Source organism: Salvelinus alpinus, chromosome 2 (genome assembly GCF_045679555.1).
Source record: "Salvelinus alpinus chromosome 2, SLU_Salpinus.1, whole genome shotgun sequence".
In the NCBI taxonomy this organism is placed as follows: Eukaryota; Metazoa; Chordata; class Actinopteri; order Salmoniformes; family Salmonidae; genus Salvelinus; species Salvelinus alpinus.
The window spans coordinates 48713537-48727951 of NC_092087.1; the positions used below are offsets into that span (position 1 = coordinate 48713537).

The window sequence follows — 14415 nt, forward strand, 5'->3', positions numbered from 1 at the left end:
AAATCTAGGCTATGTTGAATGGGCGCAGATGGCGTGGCTTTCCTACTGCGGCCAAGAGTCACGCGCATCTGTACGTGATGTCAGTGTGTCGTTCACTGGAAAGTATGGAACGCCATTTGGGTCTTTGCATTTTTTTAAAGATACACGTGAAATAACACTGTTTGAAGCGTCAAATAACACTATTTGAAGGGTCAAGTCTGCTTATTGACCAATCAGGACCTGGATATGACTGTACGTCACATGTTCGTTACTTTTTTACGTAGTTATTACAGATTGATTACACTATCACTTGAATTTCATATGTCACAGCGATTCACCGATATGTATGATGCTAGTAAAGTTTTTTGTCTGGCGCACCTGCCGCTGCAGCACAAGCTGACAGACACACTTCCCCAAGCTCTGGGACAGTTCTGGTCAGAAAAATATCCATCACTTCCGTTGTTTGGCTGCGCCCATATAGCCACGTTCCAAAATGAGCATATGTCCTGGTGGAAGGATGAAAATAAAACACATTTACTCAGAACAATAATACGTCTTTAATGAATGACATGTCCTTAATCTTTTGTTTAAATGTTGGCAACCGTTTTACAAAAAGCTAGATGCCCATCGAAGCCAAGGATTATTGTGTGATAACTCCCTCCTAAGGGCTGTTCCTGGCACGTTCTCGTTGTTTATTGCTTAAATAGACAACAGTCTCTTAATTGTTTTTCTCTTTCAAACTCATATCATATTAAGTAGTACATTATATATCTGAGTAGTTATTATACATTGAAAATTAATTTATAATTCAATTAAAAAAGACACTCCATCATCCCTCTGATCTCACAGATCTTCCTCGGCCCAGTCTAACAGTGATTCCTGCAGTCATCAATGAGAGAGACTCAGTTCAGATGAACTGTCAGACTCCTCCATCTGTCTCTGAGTGTTACTTCAAAATGGAAGGGCAAGTGGAATTCACCCTACCATCACCCTGTCAACAGGCACTCACAGGAACACTACTGGTGAAGTGGACAGGTCAGAGTTCACCAGCTGAGGTCAAAATACAATGTCAGTACAATGCTACAGGTTCACAGTTTAGATCCATATACAGTGAGCCTTCAACAGTCACAATTCAGGGTAAGAAGACTATTTGAATGGTTGTAAACAATGTACTGTTGTGCCATCATTACCATGTTCCTCTTGTGATATGTTATCATACTGTGTGTTGTCATAAGCTATTACATGAAGCAATCAAGGAATATATTATATCTCCTTAATTTCCCCATACTGTCGCTGCATAAAGTAATGGACTCAAGATCCTTAAGTCTGAAATAACATGAAGGGATTAGGCTATCAGTAAATTTCTCAAAACCACAAAATGCTAAATGCTTAATTCCTCTATTCTCACAGACATTCCTCAGCTGACAGTGAGTTCAACAGTTATCAGAGAGACAGAATCAGTTCAGCTGAGTTGTGAGACTCCTCCATCTCTCCATGTGTCTCACTGTTACTTCTACATAGAGGGGGGGAAGAATCTTCCAGACCATTCGTGTACGCAGACAATAACAGGAACTGAGCTGCTCAAGAGGGCAGATCAAACATTTCCAGCTGTGGTCAAAGTGACGTGTTACTACACTGTAGGGGAGTCTCAAATATCTATTTTCAGTAACCCTGTCTCAGTCACTGTTCAGGGTAAGTAGGTGGTTTATAAAATTATACACTTCACTGTTATACCGTATTTATTATGCTTGTTCTGAAAATGAGATCTTCTGTCGTATTTCCTAAACGTCTTCATTTCACATAATGATAGGATTTACTGTACTTTGTACAAACATAAATGCTGACATAGTTGAACATTTGATGAAAGGATTTTACATACTGTTAGTATGTATGGATTACCTCTAATGTTTTTTTAAATGCAACTTTCAAATAGACACTATTCTCCTGATCTCACAGACCCACCTCCTCCCAGGCTGACAGTCAGCTCTACAGTCATCAGAGAGAGAGACTCAGTTCAGCTGAGCTGTCAGACTCCTCCATCTGTCTCTGTGTCTCAGTGTTACTTCTACACAGAGGGGAGAGATCCTAAACCCTCACCCTGTACGAGTTCACTCACGGGGACTGAGCTGCTCTCGTCGGCAGGTCAAAGTTCATCTGCTGAGATCAAACTGAGATGTTTTTACACAGTAGAAACTCACTTTCCATCGATGCACAGTGGTTCTGTCTCTCTATCTATTCTTGGTAAGAAATTAATATTCATATTGTCTTGAATGATTCTGTTAAAATCCATGTAATATTTGAAATGTATATGTTCATTCAGGTCCTTCCGAGCAGGGTTTGTTCGTTCGGTTCTACCCGAGCAGGATTAGTTCGGCTCTACCCGAACAGGGATCGGCTCTTCCTCCCGAGCAGGGATTGTTAGTCGATGGCTGGTCTGGTAGTCGATTGCTGGTTTGGTGTTCAATGGCAGGTCGCCTTCTGTCCCTCGCTCCTGTTAGGGTTGCGTCAATTCAATCTGGTACAAGGATAAGTATGACAATGAGTCACCGATTGTATGCTATGTATTTTTTATTAACTAAGCAATAAATGGCAAATGCAATTTTCGTATATACGGGTTCACTGTACCACCCCGCAGGGTAGAACAGGGAACTGACTTGTTCCTGACAAAGATATTATAATATACTCTGACAGTGGTAGTTCCTGCTTCCGAGCCGGCCTGTCACAGAGTAGAGACTGGGCGTGGTTTAGACTCACCCAGCCTATCGCCGGCGCTCAGGCTAGTCCTAGCCTCTTTGGTGTCCCGGCGCTGTTGCTGTGTAGATTACGCTCCCTCACCCCAGAGACTGAGGTCAGACAGCTCTGCAACATTGTCTGCGCTATTTGCACCTGTATACAAAAGCACACTGTTCTCACTCAAGACTAACCACAGCTTCCCAGCACACTTATCTGAGGCTAACTGTTACTTCCAGCACACACACACAGACACTCAGGCGCCCAGGCCAACAGTTGCTAATATTCAATCACATGTGATATAGTATTGGGTTATAGTGCATAACTCAGAACCTCACACTCCGCACCGGCCTGGCTGTGTGGTAGATTTGGGTGTAGCCTCTCAGCTGCGTCAGGCGTGTCCCCCTTGTCTGTAGTCGTGGTGGACAGAAAACATACAATTAGCGCATGTACAATTGGGGATCACACTCACACGTTCGAAACAAGCACTTTCCTTAAAACTTATTTTGGAGCAGTGTCCCGCTAGCGGAATATTAAACATTCATGAAAATACAAGTGTCATACATAATTTAAAAGCTTATCTTCATGTTAATCCATCCTCGTTGTCAGATTTCAAAAAGGCTTTACGGCGAATGCATACCATGCGATTATCTGAGGACAGCGCCCCACACCAAAATACTTTTTCAACCAGCACAGGTGGAACAAAATCACAAATAGCGATTAAATAAATCACTTACCTTTGAAGATCTTCCTCTGTTTGCAATCCCAAGGCCCTAGCTACACAATGAATGGTTGTTTGTTTCGATAAAGTCCCTCTTTATATCCAAAAAAGTCTGTTTAGTTGGTGCCAATGATCTCAGTAATCCACTCTTTCAACATGCATACAAACAAATCCAAAAAGTTACCAGTAAAGTTCGTCCAAAATAGTCAAACGATGTTTCTAATTAATCCTCAGGTACTCTAATATCTAAATAAATGATAATATATAAGACGGAGAATAGTATGTGAATAGGGAAGATAAATAACGAAGTGCACGCACCTCATTCACGCGCCTATAAGACCACTTTTCTAGAGAGAGACTCCTTGGAGTTCTTCAAACTACTTGTTCATTTTTCAAAAAACAAGCCTGAAACCCTTTCTAAAGACTCTTGACATCTAGTGGAAGCCATAGGAACTGCAATCTGGGTCCTATCTATTTGTATATCCCATAGGCAACCATTGAAATATCCTGTGACCTCAACAACAACAAAAATAATTCCGGATGTATTTTCCTCGGGTGTTTGCCTGCCATATCAGTTCCGTTATACTTACAGACAAGTTTTTAACACTTTTACATGTTTCGGACGACTGTGAGATCACGCTCTCCGTAGTAGCCGAAGTGAGTAACAGGCAGTTAACTTTGGGCATGTCAGTCACCCGAAATTCCAAACAAAAACGAATCTCCAAAACAGGTTAAGTAGTGCTGTAGAGAGCATTGTGATTTGTGTCTTTCCAACAGCAGGCGACCAGCGGAGACGGGCAGCAAGTCAGTCCCTGGTTCAGTTCCTTTAACTCTAGTTCTGGGCGTGTTTAGCAATTCGTTTGGGGAGGGATGAGGGGATAGAGAATCGTCTCAATGTCACTTTTGTCCGTGTTAATCTGTGGAATCACAGCACACCATTACAAGCAAGCAAAGTAGTCCATGCGATTGATTGTGAGAATGTAAGGAATTAAGTGAAAGGCAATCGTTGTAAAGACACAGCACACATGATTAAATGGCACTCATAAATAGGAATGATATCAAATAAGACATGCTGTTAGTTAATGTAAAGAGAATGGCAGGCTCTAGTTTACTAAGAGTGTCACTTGTGACATATACATTACATTCAAATAGAGTGATGTAAAAAGGAGTCTCTGTACGTTCCTAACAGATCCAAAACCAGACATTACAGTCAATTTTGATGGGTACTTCAACGTCATCTGTTTGATTCGTGGATTAGTCAGTCCTGACACCACCTGTAACCTGTATGTTGGAGAGGAGAGTCAGCCATCCTTCACAGCAGAGATCAAGAAGAGAAAAGCCACCTCAGCATCCATACAGTGGTTCTGTCAATTCTTTCCAAACAATAGTGATCTGATCAGTCGTCTACAGTCAGTGAGGAGTAAGGAGGTGAGCTGTGATTACAGAGTGAGCTCAGGACCAAACTCTCTCTCTCCACGCAGTGATGGGTACAGCTTTACAGGTGAGTCATTATCTAAACAAATTTATCAGGGCTGCAGGTCTTCATGATCTGACTCACATTGATTTTAAAATCTTCTTAGTATTAAGAAGATTGGTAATTCTGACCAACAAACTAAATACCACATTTCAATCCCAAATGATTTCAGATCTGGTGGGAGTTCACATCAGCGATCCAACAACTATACAGACACCTTCTATAGCAGGTAGACTACACATTTGTGCTTTTATAGTGACACTGTTGTTATTTCAAAGCAAAGCAAGTTTCAGCAATAAGAATAGTTGTGTTCATGTCTAAATTAAGCTGTTCTGTTAGATAATTAAGCTGTTCTGTAGATATGACACCAGCCTCAACACCAATGTCTGTGTTCATCTAGTCGAGTGTTTAGATCGTATCTATGCGCTGTTATGCTTCTGCTGTTAGATAACATGGTGACTTTATTCTAGGAAGCTGTCAACAACAATCAACACCTTATCTGTCCTGAAAGACTTTATCACCTTATGAATTGGTCTTATCATCTCTATACTGAAGAGAAATATATTCTACCAGGGCTAGAAACAATCTGTCCGTAGTGATTTTTATAGTCCTACTTTGCCCACTTTGAATAGATAAATCATGAAGGTATTTCAAAAGGGCAACAACACCATGATGATCATTAATACGATCATGAATAAAATGCTAATTTCTTTATTATGTGTTTACTCAGTGGGTTTGACTCCAGGTCCTAGATCTACTTTGCCTCCCAGCACGACAGTGAGTCCTACAGAAGGTATGTTTGGCCTCTAAATGACCATCTCTGGAAATAGTAATTAAACAGTCAAGACTTTAGATTACAGGCCTGTAAAATTAAGTGACCCAAATGTGGATGTAATACCTTATTCTTGTGTAATCATATTGCTTCCCACTTGTTTCGACTGTTACTTCTACCTTTACCCCAGACACCACAGTGACACCAACTACCAGTAAGTAGATCCACCAATTCTAACTTAGTTTGCAAATACAATATCTTTGTTCACATTCATTCGCTAAAGCTTTGACCGGTTAACTAATAGATGTATTCATAGCTGCTTGTAATTTCAGTCCAGATTTTTAACCACTTTTAGTCCATCTGATTTGTAGGTAATGTGTAGTGTACTTCTCTCTTTCTGCTTATTGAAAGACCTAAGATATTACAATTATTTACATTTGTTCTTGTATAATATGAGTAATCTCTTCTCACCAGGTTTGACCTCCCCTTTGACCCCTAGCACGGCTGTGAATCCTTTATCAGGTCTCTTAGTCATCTTTATCTAGTTAGAAAATATAAGTAAAACAAATAGAGTAGCTTATCTTCTCCATGTTTTTGTAAGTTTTTTTCCATCACAAATTTGCCTCATTACAAAAAGAGGTTGATATTTGATTGATTAAAATAAACCCATTTAGATGTATTTTTGTATAATCATATCCAATGATTTGCTTTGCCTCAGGGTCGACTGTTTGCTGTACTTTGACCACTGACACCCCAGCGAGCCCAACTGAAAGTAAGTATAGCCAATAAGTTTAATTTGGTTTGCTAAATATTTTTGTCTATTAAAGCATAAACCAGTTTTGCAAATATAGCCAAATGTGAATTCAGTCAAAGGTTTAGGATTAATCAAACAATGGTTCAGGTTGTGCCCCAAACCCTGCATTTCACGGTTCCATACTAGAGTGACACCCAATGTAGAGCATTTAACAGACAGCAGGCAATCATGTGGCAGAGACCATTCTAGAAGTTAATGAAGGGAATATCCATGTAAGCATTATGTGGGATGTTAACGGGGCATCCCATGGTACACCAAAAGTTTAAGGTTCTGGGTTTTAACAGTAATATGACACATTATGAAATTGTGAGCATTTAATCTTTCTACTGACTGAGTTATGTTGTTTTCTAACAGAAATAATGAATACCTTTCTTCTTGTATTACTTGTATTACTTTCCAGCAGTTTCGATTGTTACTTCTACTTTGAACCCTGACATCACAGTGAGACCAACTAGTAAGTATCCCTTACTTTACAATTACATGTTTAATTCACTCTAATTCACTAAAGCTCCAACAGGTTTACTCATAGACTTATTCATGGCTGCTTGTACGGTCACTCTACTTTGTTGTACTTTTCTTAGATATGAATGGCCCCCGGAGGGGATGGCTGCCGTTCTACGGGTTCCTAACCAATTGTGTCATTCTGGGTGTTGTTTTTGTTGCGTTGTTTGTAACTTGTTTTGTACATAATGTTTCTGCCACCGTCTCTTATGACCGAAAAGAGTTTCTGGACAATAAGAACAGCGATTACTCAATGGGCGAAGATTTTTTCTTTAATGAATTGAAGGAGAAAGATCATTCACATGAAGAGGAGATGCCGATACAGGGGCCGCAGATCCTGATGCTTGGTGAGATTTCATCTGCAAGTCAATAATCCTGCTTTACCATCCGTATCTTATGTTTCACTGAGTCATGGCTGAACGAGAACATGGATCATATACAGTTGGCTGGGTTTTCCGTGCATCGGCAAGACAGAACAATAAACCTCCAATAAGACGAAGGCTGGTGGTCTGTGTCTATTTGTCAATAACAACTGGTGCGCAATCTCTAATATTAAGGAAGTCTAGAGGTTTTCCTCGTCTGAGGTAGAATATCTCATGATAAGCTGTAGACCACACTATTTACCAAGAGAGTTCATCTATATTTTTCGTAGCTGTCTATTTACCACCACAAACCGATGCAGGCACTAAGACCGCACTCAACGAGCTGTAAACAAGAGAATGCTCATCCAGAAGCGGCGCTCCTAGTGGCTGGGGACTTTAATGCAGGAAAACGTAAACATATTTTACCTAATTTCTACCAGCATGTCAAATGTGCAAACAGAGGGAAAAAAATCTCTAGACCACCTTTACTCCACACACAGATATGCATACAAATAGCTCCCTCGCCCTCCATTTGGCAAATCTGACCATAATTATATCCTCCTGATTCCTGCTAACAAGTAAAAACGCAAGCAGGACTTACCAGTGACTCGCTCATTACGGAAGTGGTCAGATGACACGCATACTAAGCTACAGGACTGTTTTGCTAGCACAGACTGGAATTATGTTTTGGGATTCATCTGATGGCATTGAGGAGTACACCACATCATTCACCGACTTCATCTGTACATACATATTCCAACCAGAAGCCATGGATTACAGGCAACATCCGCACTGAGCAAAAAGCTAGAGCTGCCGCTTTCAAGGAACGGGACACTAATCCGGACGCTTATAATAAATCCCGCTATGCCCTCAGACGAACCATTAAACAGGCAAAGCAGTAATACAGGGCTAAGATTGAATCTTACTACACTGGCTCTGACGCTTGTCGGATGTGGCAGATTTGCGGATTACAATGGAAACCCAACCGTGAGCTGCCCAGTGACGAAAGCCTACCAAACGAGCTAAATTCCTTCTATGCTTGCTTCAAGGCAAGCAACACTGAACCATGCATGAGATCATCAGTAGCCTATGTGAGTAAGACCTTTAAACAGGTCAACATTCACAAGGTTGCAGGGCCAGATGGATTACCAGGACGCATACTGAGAGCATGCACTGACCAACTGGCATGTGTCTTCACTGACATTTTCAACCTCTCCCTGACCGAGTCTGTAATACCGACATGTTTCAAGCAGACCACCATATTCCCTGTGCCCGAGAACACCAAGGTAACCTGCCTAAATGACTACTGGCCCGTAGCAGTCACATCGGTAGCCATGACGTGCTTTCAAAGACTGGTCATGGCTCACATCAACACCATCAACCCAGAAACCCTAGACCCACTACAATTCACATACCGCTCCAACAGATCCACAAATGACACAATCGCTATTGGTCTCCACACTGCCTTTTCCCACCTGGACAAAAGGAACACCTACGTGAGAATGATGTTTGCTGACTAAAGCTCAGCGTTCAACACCATAGTTCCCCTTCAAGCTCATCACTAAACTAAGTACCCAGGGCCTAAAATCCTCCCTCTGCAACTGAATCCTGGACTTCCTGATGGGCCGCCCCCAGGTTGTAAGGGTAGGCAACAACAAAATCTGCCTCATTGATCCTCAACACAGGGGCCTGTCAAAGGTGCGTGTTGAGTCCCCTCGTGTACTACCTGTTCACCCTCAACTGCGTGGTCATGCACGTCTCCAACACCATCATTAAGTTTGCCGACGACAGAATGGTGGTAGGCCTGATCACCGACAATGATGAGACAGCCTATAGGGATTAGGTCAGAGACCTGGCAGTGTGATGCCAAGACAACAAGCACGCTCCCATTCACATTGACGGGGCTGTTATTTGATATGAAACAAATGTACATTTCTCTTCTCATCTCCTTTGGCCCCCAGCACAGCAGTGAATCCTACATCAGGTGTGTTGGTCATCTTTAGCTAGTACAACTGAGAAAAAAAAGACATATTTTGTCTTACCCAGGTCTTTGTATTATTTTTTCATCACAAATGTGCCTAATTACTAGAAAAGAGGTTGATATTGGATTGATTAAATCATCCCATTAAGATGCCTTATTGTATAACCAGATCCAATGACTTTGCTTTGCAATAGATGCGACTGTTAGTCTTACTTTGACAACTGACACACCAAAGAGTCCAACTGAAAGTGAGTATGGCCACACGATTTTAGTTTATTGGTGTTTATTAAGTTGTGATGTGTGTTAACTGTTAACAAACCGTCTCTATCTTGCATGTGCACAGGAGGTCAAAGCTCCATAGACAGCGTTGTGAATTCAAACAGTATAAGGATAAGTATCCTTATTTAGTAATCCCACAGCAAAAATGCACTTGTCTTTTCCTGCTAGCACTGACTTTGCTGATAACTACTTTGTTGATGGAAAATGTACTTGTTGTGATTGTGATATGTTGTTCCCTCACCAAGCTATCTTAAGATGAATGCACTAATGTATGTCACTCTGGATAAGAGCCTCTGCTAAATGACTTGTCGTGGAAATTTCCATCAGGGACACCTGAAGTCAATATGAAATGAATAATTATTTATTATCAGCAAGCTGCAGAGGTTCCAACAAACTTAATGTACTATAGTACACGTCGGTCGGGAGCTCCGCCGGGGAGCTCCGCCGGGAAAGTCCCATTAGTTGTCTTATATGCTGCTTAAAGAGACAAGTTATATTTGCAAGATTTAGCTTATTCATTATTCATAATGAATTCATCATTAACGTTTGGTTCATGCATGTGACCAACCAATACCTCACGATGCTTCTTCTCTTCAAGCTGAGACCTTGAAACTGAGACACCCCTTTCGGTTTTCAAAACAATGTTCTTGGCGCACTGCCAAATTGCTTATACTGATAGTGAGGATTCCTCCCAGTCACGATCAATCAGTCACTTGCATGCACCCAGTCTAATTGGTTATTAGAAAAGCACAAACATAACATTTTCCTTCACAGACTCAAATGTAGAATGTTTAGCTAACTAGCTGTCTTTTCTCACATATATGAAAACGGAAACGTTTACCAAGACTAATAATAAAGTGGTATTCTAACACCTGTCTACCATTGAAGTATTTACATTTGGATTAAGAGCTAATGACCTCTTCTGATGTCATCATGTCACCAAACAGCGGTGCAATTATGGCAGACAGCAGTGGGTATGGCTTCTGGAGTGGGTGTGTTCCTGATGGGATTGACAGCTGTCTGTCTCTACAGGAGGACCAGTGAGTACTTCTGATTCTGCATAACAAATAATTTGCAAACATTTTCCTTTCTCATATTAATGTAAGTGCCTTTGACATGGGTTAATCTTTCAACTCTTTTTGGTGATATTGTGTAGTGTAAGCTATATTCAATATCATTCATTTAGCCTAATTTGTTTTTCAGAGAAAACCAATTCTCAGAGGTAAGAATTCCCCTTGTGAATATGATGCAGATTGTATCAACCTTTAGTTCTGTATTGTCCATGATGAGATGTTCTAACCACAACCTTCTTATACTTTTATGTTGTTCAGACCTACAGCCAGACAGGATGATCACAGACAATGTATGTTCCAAACAAAATATATCAAACACTGCACACACTACTAACACAACTACACACATGCATGTACAAACACATATTCTAATTTCATTTTCATTTTGTTTCTGTTGTAGATGATTTGGTGATGGGAGCTATGAGCAGTGCAGGCATGTTGGATTCAAGGGATGCTGGGATCTATTCTCTCATCACCTATGTACCGTCCACATTTTTGCCCTCAGGTGAGTTTGTAACAGAATGTCTTCTGTCCCTGTCTTCCTGACCTGGGATGTGAATTTGGGACCCTCAGTACAATAACACTTAATCACTCAATGCCAACCATACTAACTTACATTTTTTAGTCAGAGCATCTTGAAAGCGTGAGAACAGCGCTGTAAGTCTCCAGGGTGGTTTGAGTCAGGAGGAGAAGTGTGAAGGGACATTAAGCACAGCAAAGTGACACGCAGAACCACACCCACACTGACACGTGCACACACACACACACACACACACACACACACAAACACTCACTCAGGCTCCCTCTGTGTTGTACAGGTCCTTTTGAAGAAAATGGAAAGTAATCTGAAAACGACAATGTAAGTTCAGAATCACCCACTGTGTTTGATGATTGTGAACGGCTCTCAGTTTCAGATTGATGTTACTTCCTTTTAGAATACATTACATTTACAGTACTGTAGAATTAAAGGACTGAAGTTAAACTGTTTGTTTCTTTTCTCTAGTCTGATACGTACCACGTATACAGCTCAATCCCCGGCAGACCAGCAACCTCAGCCCAGCCGGATGGGTTGTACAGTCTTCTGCAGACACACTGAAACTACACCACTGGCTCTCTGTATGTCTCACAGAAATACTCTTTCTTTCAGGATGTCCTTTATTTATCACACATCATGTTACTGTAACTAAGTATCTAATACATCTACTGCAGTGCCGTTTCTATTGATAAGCGACATACAGTAAGCAGCCGCTAGAGGCCCCTCCAGAAAAAAACGTAGGATAGTAGAACACACAACGTGCAGTTGAAATGTGGTTCTGCATCAGCAGTTTTTCTCTTGTTATGTCAGTCACTGACAGTCACTCAATTATCCCATGTCAGCTAAGATTTTATAGATTGCTAGGCCCAGTTAGTCTCGCCAGCTATCTAAGTCTTGTAGTAATGGCCAAATTACTGCCCAGGTGCCCTGACCTCCAGGGGGCCCCCAATGATTTTGTTAGTCACTCTCACTCAGATATCAAATGAAGATGGCATAAGTCATGGCAAAATGTTTAGAATTGCAGTAAATTAGCTTTAAAACTGAATTTTAATTATTTCAACGACAATGGCACCACGTGTTGAATTTCAGGAAATTTGCTTAATAACTGCAAAGTTCTCTCTGCCCCATGGCAAAATGAGTAGAATTGCAGGACATTAACTTTAAAGCTCCAAATGTTTCTCTCCGCCGCCATGAGCGGGGCCACTAAAATGTTTTGTCGACGAGGTGGGCAAATCTCGCTTAGAACTGCCGTAATTCACTGTATCACAAATGGACACCTGGCTTGTGTTACATACTATCCATAATATCTGTTAATGTGTTAGTATTTTTATTTGGGGATTTTGGAGGGGTCCAAAACATTTTTAAGTAAATGCCCAAGTAAATATATAGTGTATTTATATCTATTCTGTCATCTGTGTGATGTCTCCTTCCATAACGGTTTGATACAGTTTACTAAAAAAAGTATATTTGTGATCAAAATCGATAGATACAGACAATTTAAAATAAAGAAATATATAACATATTCACACAATGCAAAAAACAGGTAAATTAGGAAATTAAGATCAATTAAGTCATTAAGATCCAAAGTGGAAAGACATTTTTCTTGGTGAAATTCATTTTGCGTTGAAATATGCTTCTAATATAATCCAGATGCACCCAAAAATCAACTTTGTTTTTAATTTTAGCAAGATATAAAAAAACGAATCTAAATTCACCCCCAAAAAACACCAATATGAGAAATGTATTAATGCTTCTGACCATTACAACAAGCATCTCACGAGTGATGAAACCCCACTTCTCATGCTATAATTCCATGGAAATGTTCAGTGTCGTTGTTTACTGCTTATGTATCTGCACCTCTATTATCTTATTAAGCTAATAACTACAGTAGATAGGAGAAATATTGCTTCTAATGCACACTGTGGAGAGTCATATGGAGCCACAGCAAGACTGTTTCTTGTTTCTTACTTTTGGATGTTGGCAATATATACTGTAGTTGTACATGAAACCTGCTTTTTATTGTGCAGTGTAGTTGAAAAGAAAGCATGAATAAAATATAGTTATTTCCTCTGACAGATAAGCAAATGATTTTAGCTCATGTTAGGAGCAGGAGACATTTACCTCTAATCACATCAGTTGATGGACTTTCTTTGTGGTTTTCCTGTGAGCAGGCTCCTCGTCTTCCTCTCTATTAAAAGCATTCTCTCAGTCACAGACACCGTACTTATTATGTAGTTTGTGATAGTCTGTTTCTCTGAAACATGGCGTTATTCACCCCTGATCTGGCTCGTTATCTGTTTTTGATCATCCTCCTTTGCTGTGAGTTATTCCTCTGATCCAACTCTTGCACTAGTATATATACACTGCATACAGCTACATCATTGGTATTGAGTGTCTAATTTGATCATATTTCATGTGAATATTGTACACTGAGTATACAAAACATTAAGAACACATGGTCTTTCACCAATTTCATTGGATTTAGGTGAAAAGTAGTGTGAAAAAAGATCAAATACATTTTTCAAATCCAATCAGTTTTCCACATTGATTCAACATTATCGCATTGAGTTTTTTTGGTTGAAATGATGTGGAAACTAAGTTGATTCAACCAGTTTTTGCCCAGTGGGTAGTTACTAACATGATGTTACTGGTGCACTTTGACTGATGCCAATCGATACAAATGTTAAACGTTTGTTCTCAAGAATAATATCCCCACCATGTTTTTAATTTCCTTTTCTTAATCTCGAGTTCGGTCTCGATACCACATATTGAGTGTCTCGGTCTCAGATCCATTCTCACTCGGTCTTGACTTGGTCTTGGACAATGATGACTGAATTTCTTCCTTAAACCAGCCGAGTCTTTGGAGGTTGCAAAATGTTTTCTTTTGCAGTGACATTTGCTGTTTTGGACCTGTAAACACCGATCCTGTAGAGCTGTGCTGCCCAAACCTCTTCCTGGAGATCTACTGTCCTGTAGGTTTTCAGTCCAACCCTAATTTAGCATATCTGATTCAGCTAGTTAACGTCTTGAGCAGCTAATTAGTAGAATCAGGTGTGTTAAATTAGGGTTGGACTTAAGAGGGTTGGGCAGCGCTGCTGTAGAGGGCCTATAAGCTATTTCGCAAGTATGAAACAGTCACAGTCAGTAAAGGTGAGGAATTTGTTCTGCAATGTATAGATAGATGCCGATTTCAA

The 14415-nt window shown here is 40.4% G+C and overlaps 1 protein-coding gene and 1 long non-coding RNA gene across 5 annotated transcripts in view; both read left to right on the forward strand.

Annotated features, from left to right (window-relative positions):
• Nucleotides 1–793: 793 nt before the first annotated feature.
• LOC139564012 (uncharacterized) overlaps nucleotides 794–14415 on the forward strand; it is a 47168-nt gene continuing 33546 nt past the window's right edge. Inside the window, exons 1-6 of one of the 2 annotated variants that reach the window (XM_071383144.1) lie at nucleotides 794–1116; nucleotides 1390–1671; nucleotides 1936–2220; nucleotides 4620–4931; nucleotides 5077–5133; nucleotides 5635–5726. In XM_071383144.1, coding sequence (XP_071239245.1) covers nucleotides 891–1116; nucleotides 1390–1671; nucleotides 1936–2220; nucleotides 4620–4931; nucleotides 5077–5133; nucleotides 5635–5714 — 1242 coding nt within the window. In that variant the 5' untranslated portion in view covers nucleotides 794–890 and the 3' untranslated portion in view covers nucleotides 5715–5726. Of the gene's footprint in view, nucleotides 1117–1389; nucleotides 1672–1935; nucleotides 2221–4619; nucleotides 4932–5076; nucleotides 5134–5634; nucleotides 5727–14415 lie in introns of those variants that run through there. The other variant, XM_071383155.1, reaches the window with a different exon arrangement.
• On the forward strand, nucleotides 5865–10815 carry LOC139564005 (uncharacterized). Of its 3 annotated transcripts, none has more exons than XR_011672686.1 (5): nucleotides 5865–5890; nucleotides 6151–6198; nucleotides 6395–6448; nucleotides 6891–9582; nucleotides 10561–10815. It is a non-coding gene; the product is annotated as an uncharacterized lncRNA (long non-coding RNA). The 3 variants fall into 3 exon arrangements; XR_011672685.1 differs by having other exon boundaries at nucleotides 9678–10813; XR_011672684.1 differs by having other exon boundaries at nucleotides 6891–10813.